This window comes from Triturus cristatus, chromosome 10, assembly GCF_964204655.1.
Source record: "Triturus cristatus chromosome 10, aTriCri1.1, whole genome shotgun sequence".
Taxonomy (NCBI): domain Eukaryota; kingdom Metazoa; phylum Chordata; class Amphibia; order Caudata; family Salamandridae; genus Triturus; species Triturus cristatus.
The window spans coordinates 899,100,519-899,119,655 of record NC_140593.1 but is presented as its reverse complement, the minus strand read 5'-3'; the positions used below and the strand labels follow the sequence as shown (position 1 = coordinate 899,119,655).

General features: G+C 47.4%; 1 protein-coding gene across 50 annotated transcripts in view; it reads left to right on the top strand.

The window, feature by feature from the left end:
* The window catches only part of MAP4 (microtubule associated protein 4), a 1,793,677-nt gene that overhangs the window by 339,587 nt on the left and 1,434,953 nt on the right, over positions 1–19,137 (top strand). For all 50 annotated transcript variants that reach the window (XM_085628688.1, XM_085628664.1, XM_085628660.1 and 47 more), the window contains one exon: positions 8,166–8,422. In XM_085628688.1, coding sequence (XP_085484814.1) covers positions 8,185–8,422 — 238 coding nt within the window. In that variant the 5' untranslated portion in view covers positions 8,166–8,184. The remainder of the gene's footprint in view (positions 1–8,165; positions 8,423–19,137) is intronic.

Below are 19,137 nucleotides of genomic sequence, written 5' to 3'. Positions count from 1 at the left end.
GGTACCCAGGGCATTGGTGTATCTAAGTCCTACCTGGGGCTGAAGCATGTATTGTGCCACCCCTGGACTGGCCTAACAAATTTGACACAACTGGCTGATCACTCAGCTGGGGTAAGTTGGTGTAACCACCTCTTACTTAGGTGTAGTATACCTATACCTATACCTAACCTTAAATGGGACACATGTTAACCTATAAGTCACTCCTATGGCAGGCCTTAACAATCCTGAAGGCAGAGTGCTTGGTTCCATGTGAGATGGTGCTCTGGCATGAGCTGAGCCTGTCTGCAGTGGTCGGAACAACTTCCTTCTACCGTTTCCAGATATCGCCATACCATATACTCTTAAGTGCATTATGAACCTCGCGGTTAAATGCTATCTTTGGTTTGGCTTTATCAAAACATGTCGAGTAAGGTGTCATACGAATTGGAATACTAACCCCTCGCCAGTTCTGGCGACGGGGTTAGCATTCCACCCTTCTAGAGGGACACGACATGTACAGAACCTGAAACCCGGGTAAAATCAGACATAGCCTCAGCTCCACAAAATGGATGCTGCCACCACAGACACAAGTCTGCCCTCCTGCTGCTGGGAGTCCTTCCAGCTTGGGAGACGTGGACAAAGGGTTTCCTGCCAGGGGAGGTGCGAGCACCACCCCAGACAGGATTTTGTGTATTGGTCAGGTAGGGCTTGAATGGAATCAGACATGCCTGAGGCTCACAAGGAGCCTCGGTGCATATGCCTGTTCAAACCGGTCACCAGCCCCGGACCTGGGGCGAGCTGGACAAAGGATTGGGGGTGTAACCACCCCCCTTCCTGGTCCCACCCTTAGGGAGGGACCTAGCAGGTAGTCCGGCCCCTAGAATCCGCTTAAAGGTAGGAGCTGTGTCCTAAGACTTCAGACATCCTGGAATCAACTTAACACAAAGAAGAAGACGGGAACTTCGACGCTCTGCTGCACAGAGGACTGAAGGAAATCTCCCCTATGGTCAGGGAGTGACCATCTTGCTAACGCAAGCACCATCCAGCAACTCAACGTCTGCTTTGCCGCAGCCTCCCGCTGGAGCCCGAGCCCAGAGACCGACCAGACCTGGACCTCCAGACCTCTCACCGTCCGATCCACAGTCCCTGCAAAGAAGGAACCCGTGGAGGCACCGAGACACGTGGAGCCAGCCATCTTGAAAAGACACTCGACAAGCTGCAAGCGCGACAACAGAGGCTCCCTCCAAGTTGTGCTTTGGGTCCTGAGAAGCCCAACATCCGAGCAGCATCTGCGCCAAAGGTGAGCCCTCCAGCATCTCCACGATCTGCGTGGGGCCCCTCTGCACTTTGCGACTCGACGCGCCTGCCCGGTCCCTGGCCCGTTGGCTAGTGGCCATCTTGGCGACTAACTTTGAAAACTACGACACTGGTCTGGTTGCTCCAGACTGGCCCCTGCTTCCCTCCAAAGGAACAGCCCCTCTGACCTTGCTGGTCAGAGTAATCTGCTTTCTTCAATTCCTGCGACTCCTGCTTTTGCCAAGGCTTGTTTGCTTCCTTCGAGTCGCCGACAGCGAGAGCCTGCGTGGGACAGCTCGTGAACCGACTCCTGGACGTCGTCGACCTTCAGGGACCACGTGGCTGCAGAGACAAGCTACACCTCTTCACCTGTTTGCACCCGACATCGCCTGGTACCTACCTGGTGCCACGCCGGTCACTGGCTAGTGACTGTGAACACTGTCCCCTCTGCTTTCAGGTCTTCTACAACTCCGATCCACCCTTGGATCCACCGCATCTCTTCTGGACCGACCGCCTGCGGCATCTTTGTCATCAGGCTCCATTGAACAGATAGACGAAACCCGACGCATTTCGAGACCTATGCACCCGCTTCCTGTGGGTGAGGTAAAGCTGGCACTCCGGTGCCCAAGTGTAGAGAAACATCTCTAGTGTCTGTGTTTTAAGTCTTAAGTTCGTAGTCCATCCAGAAGACCCTTATAGCAGTAACTTTTTATCTTTTACGCACCCATTGAAAACCTATGGGAGCCCGCGTGTAACTTTCCTCACTGCACACGCGACCCGTGGACCTCCTGGTCACTAACTGAAGTTAGCTCCTTGTAGGCCCAGCGATTCTAGAGGCCCTAGGCCTTTTCCCTTTCCTGTTCGTGGTACTTATACCACTATTTTAGTATATGGTTTGATCGGCCACCAGGGCCTATCCATATAAAGTGCAACTTCTGGATATTGTAATACTTTCTTGTTTAACGATTTGTGCTCCTGTGCTCATAAAGAGTCTAGGGGATACTTTGAGTAATAAATACATATATATTTTGAATATAGATCTGTGTGGTGTCCTTTCATTGGTATAAAGGGGGGTTACATATGTTAAAACAGCTTGCTTTACATGCCAAAACGAGTTTAGCCTGAGACTGCTTAGCCTACGCTACCACTAGGGCAGCTGGTCCGAAAAGGTTGACTTACAACCACACCATAAGGGTTGCTTGGCATGGTACAAGGTGGTCACTTTAACTAGTGAACATCATATACCAGGCCAACTTCTCACAGCTTCCTATCAGAAATTTGATGGATTTGAAAGCAACAAAAAAACCATAACCTATATGTTTAGCCAATCCCTAGTGACAACTCTGCTAGATATAAAGGTTACACCACACACCTCTCACCTATGACTCCTGTAATGGGTAACACATATTTCTCCCCACATTTCGATAGGCAGGGTCTCCAGGCTTAGATAGCTGTGGAATGCTATCCGCTTTGTGACTTCAACCACAATGGAGTTATCAGATCATTGGAGGAAACCAAAACTGCCTTCTGGGTTCTAGAGACAAAAATCTCCAATCACTACCTACAGCTCAGACACTTAGTTTCTCAACCACAAGTTAGAGAAGTGGCTACATGCCCACTCCCAGCCTCTGGAGAGTTTATTCGAATCATCTAGTCTCTAGGCTGTCACTTAACTCGAAACACCTAGACATGGCATATTCATTTCCACTTAGTTGGGAAAAAGATTTGTGTATCCAACTAGATCAGAAACAGTGGGAGGCTATTTTTTCCCCATACCAGTTATTTCACACAACATATATGTGGCCGAGAAGCGCTTTATAAAGATGTATATAGATGGCTACTACCCACCCGCCAAACTACATACTTTGAACAAAATACGCCGGGGGGAGGGGGGGGGGCGGGGGGCTGGGGGGTGAATGCTTTAGGATCTCTACTCGGATTGGTTGAAGTTTGGTTGCAATAAAACATTGTGAATTGGCTAACAATGTCTATTGTTCTCAATGTGACTCCTAATGCTTATGTATTAGCACTGCTTATATTGCTGTTACCGTGGGACTTCCAAAATGGTGGTGGGGAAGATTCAAGCATCTAAATCTATAAAAGATATCATTACTGGAGAACTGCAGTGTACAGGTAAGAAACTTCTTTTTTATTTCTGGACTCTGCATCTGAGGGCATGAGCAGACTCCTAGAAGCAGATGTCGACACACAAGGGTAGCACTTGTATGTGACTCCATAGTCACTTCTGGGACAAAACTAAGCCAACGCTGAGCTGCACAGCACCACCTACCAGCATGTGGAAGCAATGCTGTTTACATTTTACGAATCTAGTCTGGCGTATGGGAATATTTGCAGAGTGAGGAATCTGCAGTTAGTTTCCACCAGAAAGAGCATTACTGAAGGTAAGTATCTCGATAGTTTGTTTGGAAGGTGCTATGGATTGTGAAATTGCATCCAGGCTATATTAGCTGGAGCCAAAACTTGTATCTATTTCCCCCAAGCTTGCATACGTATTATTGGTAGCAGGTCTTTCACATTGTTTACCCCAGCACCAGACTGAGATGCATACTCTTTCCCTCGGCTTGGACAGTTTTTTTTTAAGAAAGTGTTTACAACAACAGGCTTAAGGTGGAAGTCTGTTGGAACCTTAGGAATGAAACCAGGATTAGTCCTTAAAATAACCATGCCACCTTGTAATTGTAAATATGGACTCTGAATCGTGAAGACTTGTATTTCAGAAATTCTACTGGCTGTCGTAGGGGACAATAAAAGCCATTTTCCATGATAGATACTTTAATTCAGCCTTGTGGGTTGGTTCAAAAGTCCTTCTGAAGCGCTGTGTTAAAACCGTGCTTAATTGCCAAGAAATTGGTGTTATTTTTAGTACAAGGTAAATTCTAAAAAGTCTTAGCAGAAATTCCTTTATTACTCTGTTTGACTATAGATAATTCTGGTTCCAATCTGGAAACTGGTGAACTTTTATTTAATTATGCGAAAGGCCTGATTGTTCCGTTCCTCGCCTTCTCTCTTCATCAGCACAGGAGCATGTTCCTACATACATGGTCTCATTTGCCCTTAAAGTAGTTGAAGTATCATTTGAACCATGACATTCGTTTTCTGGGTTGATGGTTTATCTTCAATGAAAAATGAGATTACGGGCCAGATGTATGACCTGCCAAATAGCGACTCGCAAATTGCGTCGCTTTTGCAACTCTCAATTTGCGGCTCGCTATTTGGCATGTACAACAGTGTCTTGGACACTGTTTGTGATTCCCCAATCGTTTCGCAAAATCCGAGGCTCATGAATATTGATGAGCCACTCGCCAGTCGCGTCCCATTTGGAATGGCTGGCCCTCCCAGGGATGGCCTGCTGGGCACAGCAGACCACCATGTGTGGGACTGCTTATAAATAAAGCAGCTTTTTTTTTCCCTCAATGCAGCCTGTTTTCCTTAAAGGAAAACGGGATGCATTTTAAAAAAGAAAAAATGAAACTTTTTTGTTTCATTTTTTAAGGGCAGGCAGTGGTCTCTGGGACCACTGCCTGCCCTTAAAAAATAATTTTGCATGCATTTGCTAAGGGGAAGGGTTCCCCTGGGGACTCCTTCCCCTATGCGAATTCATTACCACCTACTTGAAGTAGGTGGTAATTTGCTAGTGTTTTGCGATCGCATTTGCAGTTGCAGTTGCAAAACATTCGTACATGGCTATGGAGTCGCTTTTTGGAAGGGAATGCCTTTACAAATACTGAGTCGCAAAACAGTATTTTGCAAGCCAAAATTTATTTGCAAAATATTGTTTGTACATGGGCCCATGGTTTTTAGCGCTAAAACCAATTGTACATCTGCCCCTACATGTCTTGAGTGAGATTTTTAAGATGGTTTTACAGTGATTCTAAATGACTGAATCTTAATCTCATTTAATACTGTGATTGTCAAGCTATAGATCGTCTGGGCTGAGATTGCTCATTAGAAGTCCACTTGGGGCCCGATTCCGATCTTGCTAGGAAAGCCCTCGGTACGCCTAGGATCTGATGGCTTTCCGAGCGAGACGTGCTCCAGGAGTCCGAACGAGCGCTTACGATGCTGCCATTTGCTTACGGACTCGGTTCGCTCTGTCTCTCATTGAACTCAATGGGAGCCTGTGTAAACAATTACACAGGCTCCCATGGCAGAAAAGGGGTGGGAGGGAAAAAGCGTACACCCTGTGTGGGACTGCTTATAAATAAAGCAGCTTTTTTTTTTCTTCAATGCAGCCTGTTTTCCTTAAAGGAAAACGGGATGCATTTTAAAAAAGAAAAAATGAAACTTTTTTGTTTCATTTTTTAAGGGCAGGCAGTGGTCTCTGGGACCACTGCCTGCCCTTAAAAAATAATTTTGCATGCATTTGCTAAGGGGAAGGGTTCCCCTGGGGACTCCTTCCCCTATGCGAATTCATTACCACCTACTTGAAGTAGGTGGTAATTTGCTAGTGTTTTGCGATCGCATTTGCAGTTGCAGTTGCAAAACATTCGTACATGGCTATGGAGTCGCTTTTTGGAAGGGAATGCCTTTACAAATACTGAGTCGCAAAACAGTATTTTGCAAGCCAAAATTTATTTGCAAAATATTGTTTGTACATGGGCCCATGGTTTTTAGCGCTAAAACCAATTGTACATCTGCCCCTACATGTCTTGAGTGAGATTTTTAAGATGGTTTTACAGTGATTCTAAATGACTGAATCTTAATCTCATTTAATACTGTGATTGTCAAGCTATAGATCGTCTGGGCTGAGATTGCTCATTAGAAGTCCACTTGGGGCCCGATTCCGATCTTGCTAGGAAAGCCCTCGGTACGCCTAGGATCTGATGGCTTTCCGAGCGAGACGTGCTCCAGGAGTCCGAACGAGCGCTTACGATGCTGCCATTTGCTTACGGACTCGGTTCGCTCTGTCTCTCATTGAACTCAATGGGAGCCTGTGTAAACAATTACACAGGCTCCCATGGCAGAAAAGGGGTGGGAGGGAAAAAGCGTACACCCTGTGTGGGACTGCTTATAAATAAAGCAGCTTTTTTTTTTCTTCAATGCAGCCTGTTTTCCTTAAAGGAAAACGGGATGCATTTTAAAAAAGAAAAAATGAAACTTTTTTGTTTCATTTTTTAAGGGCAGGCAGTGGTCTCTGGGACCACTGCCTGCCCTTAAAAAATAATTTTGCATGCATTTGCTAAGGGGAAGGGTTCCCCTGGGGACTCCTTCCCCTATGCGAATTCATTACCACCTACTTGAAGTAGGTGGTAATTTGCTAGTGTTTTGCGATCGCATTTGCAGTTGCAGTTGCAAAACATTCGTACATGGCTATGGAGTCGCTTTTTGGAAGGGAATGCCTTTACAAATACTGAGTCGCAAAACAGTATTTTGCAAGCCAAAATTTATTTGCAAAATATTGTTTGTACATGGGCCCATGGTTTTTAGCGCTAAAACCAATTGTACATCTGCCCCTACATGTCTTGAGTGAGATTTTTAAGATGGTTTTACAGTGATTCTAAATGACTGAATCTTAATCTCATTTAATACTGTGATTGTCAAGCTATAGATCGTCTGGGCTGAGATTGCTCATTAGAAGTCCACTTGGGGCCCGATTCCGATCTTGCTAGGAAAGCCCTCGGTACGCCTAGGATCTGATGGCTTTCCGAGCGAGACGTGCTCCAGGAGTCCGAACGAGCGCTTACGATGCTGCCATTTGCTTACGGACTCGGTTCGCTCTGTCTCTCATTGAACTCAATGGGAGCCTGTGTAAACAATTACACAGGCTCCCATGGCAGAAAAGGGGTGGGAGGGAAAAAGCGTACACCCTGTGGCGGGCACCCCATGTTGTCCGCCACACTGTGCATGCTTGGATCGGGGGACCCATGGGCACACCCCTGGGACAGATTCGGAGGGCCCCGGGTAAAGGAGGGCCTGCTATGACCACCGAAGCATGCTTTATTTCGTCTCGCTGAGACCAAGATGAACCGGCTGTCCAAATTGTGCATCGTACTCACTCGGTCGGAATTCAGCTCCATACCGCGGCACGATTCGGCTACGAATGAGTTGTATGGATAACTTCAGGTCCCGGAAACAGTTCGGTCGGTGCCTACCCAATCTTTGCTTTGTGCTTGGTTGTTCGGACCTGTATACCATTCGCTCGTAAACAAGGGCTACGAATCAGATCCGGGAAAGCCAAATCAGATTTGGAGGCCTTCCAAACAACGGAATAGGACCCTTAGTAACAACTAGTTATTAGGCCTCTTATTTAGAGTTATAGAGCTCTATCAATTGCATTTCTTCTTATTTCCTGTAAACATTACCCTGCTTAAACATTTTATTTTAGTAATTTGAAACTAATGTTTTTTGGCCTCTACTTGGCATTCTGTTTGAACATGGGTTTGTCTAGCTCCTTGTAAGAAAACATATATTGGTTCCCAGTTTTCAGCATGAGTTTTGTTCTCCTGTAGATCAATACAACTTTTGCCATACTTTGTTTCTGGGCCACACTGTTTATTTTGTGGGCACAATTCTGAAACTGGCATGTGGAGGTGTTGTGTGGCATGATTTCTTATTGTGCTTGTACCTCAAACGAGGGGCATTTTTTATGTGGTTTCTGCGTCAAGGAAGCAGTATACATCTCTGAATTTTTGTATTGTTGCATGTGTTATAAAGAAGAAAATGTTACCAAAGTTTGAATCTCGGGTCATTGGATTTGGGTAACCATTGCTTCTGACCTGACATGGTGTGCGAGCATTTTATGGCAGATGGTTGTTTAGCAGTTTGTTTGTAGATAATTTTTTCCAGACACTTAATTGCAGTTTAATGCTATGATGTGTTTGACTCTTTTCATACTGCAAAAGACACAAAGTACGTATTTTCCCCTCTAGATTCGGCTGTTAGACGAAAATGGCAGACTTTGAAAGAAATTTAAGTCTTGAAGATGCCCTGACTGATAACCCGCCAGAGATTGAGGCGGAGATCAAGCGTGACTTTATCAGCACACTGGAAGCAGAGCCCTATGATGATGTCATTGGTGAAACCTGTGGGAAATGTGATTACATCCCCCTGCTGGATGATGATGCAGAAAAGTCTAGGAACCATGAACACCAAAAAAAACCTAAAGCAGATGGAGACCATGTGGAACGTGAGTATTTGAGTATTTGGAAGAATGTTTGTTTTATTTATTATGTAAATTGTTTAATATATAGCACCCCAGCTGCCAGTCAAATGTTCCGGAGTCCTTCTGTTGAGAAAATATAGATTGTGTAGTGTTCTTTTTTGTCCACTATCCATTCCTCAGTTGTTCTTGCAGACCTCTTGAAGATCTTTCTCATTTAATTTCTAGAAGAAAAGCAATAATTAGGTGGTTGACCAGGTTTTTATCAGACCTATTTCAAATCACTTTCTACGACCTATTGCTGAAGATGAACCGTATCTTCAAAACTGCAAATGTGTTGATTTTTTGGCCTAGAGTAAGGCATAGAATCTGTGGAAATGATTTTGGCACATCTACTGGTGACTGCAGATTCCAAGTAGAATTTAAGACTACTTTATAGAACTTTTGAATTTAACTCTCAATAAGGTTGTTGGGGCTGGATCGTCCTTTAATTTGGTGTCCCCCTCCCCCTAAATTAAAGCTAAATTGCCTCTTACTCAACTAAGTCTGAACCCACGTTATTCTGCTGTTCTTTAGTGATCCTATTTCCTATTAACATATATTTCCATCATCTTAATTGATTTGTGTTTTCTTGTTTAGCTCACGTGGATGACCCCATAATCTTCTCCAGTTGAATTACAATAAATCACAGTAGGCTACTCTCTGGACCTTCACTCTTTTTTTGTGCTTCTTTGGAAGCATTAAAATGTGTTTAAAGCTTTTCCTATAGATACTAGGGTAATCTTCAGGGACTAACCAGGTCTGATGATTAAGGGCATTCTGTATAAAATGTTGAAAGCCCTCCCTGTACGAGTATGCACTAAAGGAAGGATTGTATAGCGGACGTTCAGCTTTGATTTTATTCCACAAGTGAATACTATATCTTACCTTTGCTGCTGCTATCTTGCAGTACTAACTACGATAATGTTTTTTCCATCATTGACTCTCTGAGTTTTGGTAGAGTGCACCATTTTACATGGCAGTCAGGGTTATGGGAATAGGTTGACTTCTTTTGGAAAGTCTGAAACGTGTCTATATACCTCTTTACCTTGTCTTGTAAGTTGAGACAAGAAAAGTTATCTGCTCACCACTTTAGTAATTGCTCTCCTCTGGCTCCTAGAAGACTATAGAATTACATGCAAATTCCTTTGCTTCTTTCACAAGGTAGTTGATAAGCGAGGTGCATTTTTTTATATCCGAGCAATGCTTAGGACGTGTCTGCCATCCCGCCCTTTTGGGTTTACAAGAAGTAAGCTTCTGGGTTAATTGCGGGCTGTCGGGGTGACGTATCCTATTTTGTCCAAGTAGCTGTATAACACATCCCTTCTTTTCGTAGGAGACCTCACGAATTCATCAGCACTTTAAGAGGGCCATTAAGACTTTACTCTATCCCTAGCCAGTTGGTTGTGATGGTTCACCCCCGATGAACCATTTATCTGCATTTTATTTTTATTCTATCAAATAAGAACATATCGAATGAGAAGCAAGGTTAAAGCAGTGTCACATATTTAGAAGTGTGAAATAGATTAGAGGACGTGCTCTTTAATCGTATGGTGTATGTACCTTCTGTTTATTATTTACTTTTCTCACCTCTTGCGATTTTTTTTCTCCTTTAATTCTCAGGTCTTTTACTTTTGCATGTGCTTTTTTCTCCATTTTTGTTCTTCTTTGCTTTTCTTACGGCCCTCTTTTCTGCATGTGGCTGTTCCTACCCTCACCTACTACCATGTCACGTACATATGCTTCCAAGTCTGGTGCTACTTAGAGATTTTGTTTTATCAATGTCGTTACTAGTGTCACCTTGGCAATCTATGCCCTCGGAATCGTCCAAAAAAAGAGAAGCTGCTTTTTCAGCACATATGTCTGCTGTACATGTGCCTTCCTAATCTGTAATGGCTGGTTGTTCTCCAGTAGTATTATAACCTATTCTGGTATGTACAACATTGTATTTATTCTCTTTGCCTCACAGAGGGTAAATACCACGTCTATTGTGAATTTTGTTTTTCTCATCTTGAGCATGCAAGAGACTGGACGACATTCATGTGCCTTTCGGAGAGATATTAACACTTCCCTTTTGCCGCTCTTAGCATGGTTATGTGCTCTTTTATTTAATAGGTCTCGCCTGAGGCAGCACACATGCTCTGCTCTGTGAGGCATTTAGTAAGGGCTTTTAAACCCTGAACTCACGCTTGTGCGTGTGGTTTTTTTAGGTCTCGCCTAGCGAACGCAGCGCATGCGCTGCTTCGCCTTGGCAAGACTATTGTCGGTTTGGTGCGCGAAGGGAGACAAACCATGTGCGCACATGGACAGGCGATGTGCACGCGCATGGCGTCTCCTCTCTGCCTCACACGCTCCCACCGCGCGCTGCAACTATACAAGGCAGACCCGTGCTTGTTTGCTAATACAGCGATAATCGCGAAACCAAAATTCTCAGAATGCAACCTGCAGTTGGCTAAGCACCAGGAGTCGCTGAATGTCATTGAGGACACTGAGATACTTGGCAGCTATGCCTCCAGCGCTTAAAGTGGCATGAGCCAATAAGGGCAAGTTGTGTGGAAAGACGATCCACATCTTAAAGGGCAACACCACGTATACAAAGTTAGGAGAGGAGCCCGTTTCTCGTCTCTACAGACTCGCACAGGTGCTATCCCTTTGCCCAGTGCTCACTCTCCTGACACCTTACTCTCTTGGGTATATCACCCTTTAAGGCAAGTAGTCTCCGGGGGAGTGATAGGACCGCATTGGGACTGGCGGTGACGTTCCAGGAAGTCACGTGGCTGCCGATAGCCTCTTCCCGGTTCCCAGGGGAGCAGATGAGTCAATGCGTCGCCGGGAGGCAGGAGTGCATGTCTGGCCCAGTGCGGCAGGATCTGGAAGTGTGGAGGAGTGCTGAGCCCGAGCGGCATCTGTGCACCTGGAGACCTAAGGAGATGCACCTGTGCCAGGTACTGACCACTTCCATCAGACACCTTCCCCTACTAGGGCCAACACCACCTGAAACTAAAACCCACCTCACGTGAGGCTCACAGGGTCCACACCTCATCTAAGGCTGACACCCGACCACAATCGCCTCACACCCAACCACCTGGGACAATCACCTCTCCTCCAACCACCTGGGACAATCGCCTCATATTGTCCCGACGCTCATCTTTGAGTAGCATTTACCACTTCACGTGATACCAGCACACCTCACAGCATAGGACTGGACCAGCGGACAGGGTACTTTTACCCAGACCTATCTGGTTCCATATTCGCTTCATTCCATCCAACTCACGTAAGGCCAGCTTTCATGTCCAGCTGGCATCTTATGCTTGCACAGCACTCACCTGGGTCTGTCACCCCACTCCTTGGTGCTATCACCCACCTAACAACAACATCCACTCCATCTAGGAACATAGTCATCAGCACCCACACCACGTGAGGCCAGCAGCAGTCTACGTTTGAATCAGCACCACCCAACCGGAGAACAGCGCCCACCTGTGACCAGTGAAGACCATCTCACCAGGGACCAGTACCCAGCTAGAGGTAACAGCCAGCCTATCTGCAACCATCGCCCTGGTCAAGCAGTCCCAGACAGCACCTAAACTGAGGCTAGCACCCATTTGCGACCAGCACCTTCCGCTTTGTGTGGCAACTCCCACACATCCTAGTTGGGCACTGGCACCCTAACACATGACTATTTGTAAAGCTTGTGTGGGCTTACCAGCCTCTCTGCTTGGACGTGGCATCCACCTCTGACTAGCACCTACCGCGTTATCTGGAGACTCCCATGTGTCACCGGTGGCCGCTGGCAACTTTACACATTATCATTTGTAATCCCCATGTGGCCTCAGTAGTGTCCCTACTTGGAGGCAGCATCTACCTCTGACCACCACCCTCACCACAGTGGCTGCTGCCTTCAACATCAGGTGTGAATGCTCACCTGGATTGAGGGCTACACAATACGTTCGCAAACACCACCCTCAGGCTTGGGGCTCTCTCGCAAATGGTAGGCATCCGCCTTAATAGAGGCAAGGTGTGTTTTTTGTTCTCTAAACAAGACTGGTTTCAGTCTTCTGACAAACAGTTTGTGGAGGGGTTGCGGTCAGCTTGGGACTGCTACACTTCTGACATCAGAGCTTTAAGTGGGATGTTAAAACTGCGGGATCTTTCAAAGGGGCGTGTCTGATGTAATTAAGGGCGTGGCTTAAAAACACCTATGCTAAAAACCTGGACTGAGTCTAGTGTGCCGCCCGATTGGTATTTTGATGCTTTTGTCATTGCATCCAGATCTAAGATGCAACAAGTAACATTACACCTACAACAAGCCAGGACTATTGGTTTTGTCAGTAGTTGTCGGTTGCATAAGATAAATAAGCAAGAACTATAGCTTCCTTGTATATATTATTGAAAATACTTCAGTTCTGAAATGGAGAGTGTCATGACCTGCATCGCACAACTACCTCAGCTAAAACTACACCTCCCAGAACACCCTTCTCGGCCGTCACGGAGCACTAGGACCAGCTAGCATCCTGATTGGGAGGCTATATAGCCCCGCCCATGCCGAGAAACGGGGCTTGACAATCATTTCCCGTTCTTCAAGCTTCCGAACACGCCAGGCGGACGGTGTTCCCCGCCGGAGGTCGGGCGTGCTTCAATCCCAGCTGTTCCGAGCTTTTGGTTCGATTCCCGGTCACAGCTTCGCCGCGCGAAGGTAAGACGCCAGGCGGAAGGTTGTCCCCGCCGGAGGTCGGGTGTCTTCAACGCAACCCTCGTCCTTTCCTTCCCCTAAAACTTACTAGGGGATTCTTGTTTTGTTAGGTAATTAGACGGAAGCACCGTTTGCGGTGATCTTGGGCGGCGCGTTTTCACTGTGAAGTCAACAGTGAGAGAACAGCGCTAACACACATTCTCGCTAGAGACTGTTATTTCGTGGGACCCGCCTCTACGAGAGGATTCTCGGAGTTCCTCCACCTTCAATCAGGTAGGAAGGGGGACTCATTTCGCTGATACCATACGGGTGTGTGTCTGCCGGAGAAACTTTGGGAAGCCTACTCACCATTTGTTTTGTCCTTTCAGTTGGTCTACCAACGCTCGTGTGCTGGACCTGCCGATACCTAACGCATATCTACCTCGACACTACCCCACAGGATTCCTTGTTCCACCCTCCTTTCCCGGGGGGACGTCTGTCCATAGAGAAGGGCGGTTCTCTCTAGGGCACGACGCGCTTTCGGGAGAGAGGGACTCTGCATCAACCGTCGTTCCTGCTGCCTTCTAGCCAGGTTAGTGGCACCCCGCCGTGTGCTCCTGAACACGGTTGTGACAGATTGTCAAGCCCAAGTTGTATAGGCAGCCCGGACGATGGACTCCAATATGGCTATGACCTCCTTGCTCGAGGGCCTGGCGGCACTACAGCAAGAGGTACACACATCAAGAATGGAAAACCAGGAGTTAAGAAAGGAGCTGCGAACGCTCCGAAGGGAGGTTGCCTGCATTTCACGCCAGGAAAAAGGACAAAGGTCCTATATTAAAGACTGGACGCTGCCTCCTCCTCTCTCGGCTACCTCACCCACAGCGGGAGCGCCAGGGTCCTTTTCGTCAACCGCTCCACAAGACGCCTCCGTCCCCACCGTCCACGTCTTACAAACGCAAAGCATCCCTCTTGCCCCTCCCGAGAGATTCTTCGGGGATCCGAAGAAATTTGAAGTATTTCTGAATCAAAGCAGACTCCACTTTTTGTGCAAACCCGCAATCTTCCGTGACGATGAGGCAAAAACCTCATTTATGTCATACATGGGAGGGAATGCCGCTAGTTGGACCATCCCCCTGATGGCACGCAACGACCCCGTGCTTCACAACTTTCAAGACTTTTGTACAGAAATGAGAAAGTTGTTCGACCGAAAATCCCACATGATGTCCCTCGACCGTGAGCTCTTGACTCTCCGGCAGGGATCCCAAGACTTACTGACGTATATCACGTCCTTTAATCGCCTCGTCGTAGAAACAGAATGGCCTCCAGAAAAAAGAACGACGCTGTTCTTTCAAGGATTAAGGGGCGATTTAAAAGACGTCCTGGCTCAAGTTGTCCAGTTACCCAACACCTGTGAGGAACTGATCGAACTCACGGTCCAATTGGACCATCGTTTGCTAGAACGAAAAAACGAGAAAGGGAGAAACGAAGTCCGTTTACCTCCCATTCGTACAAAGGCCTTGTTGGATCTTCCGGTGAAAACCACCGACGGAACGGAACCAATGCAACTTGGAGGACTGCGAGGTCCACTGACGCCAGAAGAAAAAGAAAAACGTCGGCAGCAAAAGCTCTGTTTATACTGTGGGAAGAACGGGCACTTCATTCGAGAGTGCCGAGCCAGAGCTAACGCTGCAGAGAGACCAAACCCGTCTCTGAAACAAGCTGCAGCTCTCCTCCCAGTTCCGGAAAACTAGAGCGCCCAAGACCGCAGGAGACCACTGCCTTGGGTAAGGAGCTAGAACAGGTCTCAGCTTCCCTTGCTAACACCATCCAACCTTCTGTAGCACACATGAACGTGTGCGTTAAGCTATGGACGGGACCCACTGCTACCGTGGAGGTGGCTGCACTCCTGGATTCAGGAGCCACCGGGAATTTTATTGACCAACAATATGCACGTTCCATCGGCGTATCGTACGTCAGAAAAGAAACTTCCGAAGTGGTCAAGGCAGTGGATGGGAAACCCCTTACTTCCGGACCCATCCGATATCGCACGGTTCCTCTCCCCATGCAAGTGGGAAGGAATCACCACGAAACCTTGCAATTTGATCTCATTGATGCCCCTCACTTCCGCCTAATCCTGGGGATGCCTTGGCTTACCCTGCATGACCCCATTATCCGATGGGCTGAAAGATCCGTTTCCCTTACTTCCGAGTACTGCAGGGAACACTGCCTCGTGGAATCTCAACCCATGGGAGAGGAGAATAGTACGTTGGCTGGGATGTTGGCAGAAGGATGTGAGGAGGAGATCTACTGTTGCACTACAGTATTGCCGATACCATACCAGGAATACCTCTCCGTCTTTGACAAGGAAAAAGCCACACGTTTACCCCCCCATCGGTCGTACGATTGCCGGATAGACCTGCTTCCCGGAGCCAACATACCATGTAGTAGGGTGTATGCCCTAACAGAGCCAGAAACCCGATACTTGAAAACTTATCTGGACGAGAACCTTGCCTCTGGATTTATCCGGCATTCCTCCTCTCCTGCGTCGTCACCCCTTTTTTTTATATCGAAGAAGGACTGTGACGAATTACGGACTTGCATTGACTACAGAGCATTAAACAAAATAACAGTAAAAAATCGCTATCCTCTGCCCCCTCATTCCCGTCCTCTTGGACCAGTTGAAAGGAGCTCGTGTTTTCACGAAATTAGACCTACGAGGGGCATACCACCTGGTTAGAGTACGAACTGGGGACGAGTGGAAGACAGCTTTCAGGACCAAATTTGGGCTATATGAGTACCAGGTTATGCCTTTTGGACTATGCAACGCCCCCGCCGCTTTCCAATTCTTCATGGACGAAGTGCTGCGGGGGTTGTTAGATACCATCTGCATAGTCTATATAGACGATATCCTCATATACTCAGAAAACCTCCAGGAACATGTGGTACATGTTAAAACCGTACTAGACAGACTCCGAGTACATTCCCTATACGCTAAATTGGAGAAGTGTCTTTTCCATGTGACCGAAATAGCGTTTCTGGGATATATCATTAATGCCCAGGGATTTCAGATGGACGCAGGAAAAGTAGAAGCCATCACGCTTTGGAAAGCTCCCAGTAATGTCAAGACCATTCAAAGCTTCCTTGGATTTGCCAATTATTATAGACGTTTTATCAAGGACTTCTCACGAATAATCCATCCCATCACGCGTCTACTCCGAAAGAACATCTCCTTTGTGTGGGATTCCGAAGCAGAACAAGCGTTTCAGGAACTAAAGAACCGTTTCACCCACGCACCCATTTTACGGCACCCCGATCCCAGTTTGCCGTATCAACTAGAGACGGATGCATCACAATGTGCCATAGGAGGCATCCTCTCTCAAAGACACCCCGACACGGGTCAAATACATCCGGTGGCCTATTCTAAAAAACTGAGTCCCAGTGAGATTAATTACTCCATCACCGACAAAGAACTCCTAGCCATCAAACGAGCATTTGAAGAATGGCGACACTATCTTCAAGGGGCCAGGCACACCGTAGAAATCTACACTGATCATCGGAACCTGCTGTTCCTAAAGTCGGCTAAAGCACTTACGCCCAGACAGCTCCGATGGTCCTTGTTTTTTTCGGATTATGACTTCGTGATAAAATACAGGCCAGGAGCCCAAAACGGAAATGCTGATGCCCTGTCACGCCTACCATGTCCACAGGAAGACTCCCCTGAAGGAGTCAGTGACAGTCCTCCTATCCTTTCGATGGAAGTTTTTCAACCACAGTCTCTAGCCACTACCTTCTCAGAATCCTTTCTGAAAGAACTACAGGAAACCCACATACATCTTGATCAGCAAGAATGGATCGCCAAACACCCAGAGATTCGAACCGACATCAACGGCCTTCTATACCATGACCAGAGATTATTCCTCCCAGAAAAAGCCCATCAAGAACAAATACTGTCCTGGACCCACGACACCACCATAGGAGGACACCTAGGAGAAAATAAAACCATCGCATACATAGAGAGATCCTTTTGGTGGCCCACCATGAAAAACGACATCAAGGAATACATCAGGAAATGTTCAATTTGCGCCCAAAGCAAGACCAGCCATAAGAAACCGACAGGATTGCTTCGTCCCATCCCAATCCCAGCACATCCATGGCACACGGTATCAATGGATTTTATAGTGGAGATGCCCTCATGCCAAGGCTACACCACCATATTAGTGGTAGTTGATCATCTCACCAAGATGGGACACTTCATTCCCCTAAAACGCTTACCTACCTCTGCCGAACTAGCACTCGCCTTTCTTCAACATGTAGTGAGGGCACATGGACTACCCAAGGTACTCATCACCGACAGGGGCTCCCAATTTACATCCCGATTTTGGAAGGCCTTATGCACCACCATGGGAGTGGACACAAGGCTCTCAACCAGCTATCATCCCCAAACAGACGGGAAGACTGAACGTCTCAACCAGACCCTTGAACAGTATCTACGCTGCTTTTCCTTACAAAACGCCATGGATTGGTTCCCGTTACTCTGGATAGCTGAGTTTTCTTACAACAACGCAGATCATTCTACCCTCGGTTGTTCCCCGTTTTATTGCTTGCATGGGTACCATCCTAACATGCTTCCGTTCGACTGGCCTGCAGAGACCAAGCACCCCACCATACAAGAACACCACGCTCATCTCCGACAAATCCTTAAGGAAGCGAAACGCCAACTGAAAGACGCTCAAACTGCGCACAAGCTATATGCCGATCAACATAGAAACCAAGAACCTAGCTATCAGATTGGAGATAAGGTATGGCTAGCAACAAAACACCTACGCCTCAAGGGGGTGGGTAAGCTAGGCCCAAAATACATAGGCCCGTATTGCATTGAACGTGTGATCAATCCAGTAGCCATACGTCTGACCCTTCCCCCTTCCTGGAACATCCACCCAGTTTTCCATGTATCCTTACTAAAGCCATGTCCAGACGACGTGCGACTACCCGTACATCCCCCACCTGTGGAAATCGAAGGACGAGCGGAATATGAAGTCCGAGAACTCCTGGACTCTAGAACAGTGAAGGGAAGGGTACAGTATCTAGTGGATTGGAAGGGATATGGGGCGGAAGATCGAACTTGGGAGCCTCTTTCGAACCTGAACTGCCCAAGACTAATCCGGAAATTCCATACGAAGCATCCAGGAAAACCTGGCCAACCGCCGAGACGGCGGTCCTCAAGGGGGGGTTCTGTCATGACCTGCATCGCACAACGACCTCAGCTAAAACTACACCTCCCAGAACACCCTTCTCGGCCGTCACGGAGCACTAGGACCAGCTAGCATCCTGATTGGGAGGCTATATAGCCCCGCCCATGCCGAGAAACGGGGCTTGACAATCATTTCCCGTTCTTCAAGCTTCCGAACACGCCAGGCGGACGGTGTTCCCCGCCGGAGGTCGGGCGTGCTTCAATCCCAGCTGTTCCGAGCTTTTGGTTCGATTCCCGGTCACAGCTTCGCCGCGCGAAGGTAAGACGCCAGGCGGAAGGTTGTCCCCGCCGGAGGTCGGGTGTCTTCAACGCAACCCTCGTCCTTTCCTTCCCCTAAAACTTACTAGGGGATTCTTGTTTTGTTAGGTAATTAGACGGAAGCACCGTTTGCGGTGATCTTGGGCGGCGCGTTTTCACTGTGAAGTCAACAGTGAGAGAACAGCGCTAACACACATTCTCGCTAGAGACTGTTATTTCGTGGGACCCGCCTCTACGAGAGGATTCTCGGAGTTCCTCCACCTTCAATCAGGTAGGAAGGGGGACTCATTTCGCTGATACCATACGGGTGTGTGTCTGCCGGAGAAACTTTGGGAAGCCTACTCACCATTTGTTTTGTCCTTTCAGTTGGTCTACCAACGCTCGTGTGCTGGACCTGCCGATACCTAACGCATATCTACCTCGACACTACCCCACAGGATTCCTTGTTCCACCCTCCTTTCCCGGGGGGACGTCTGTCCATAGAGAAGGGTGGTTCTCTCTAGGGCACGACGCGCTTTCGGG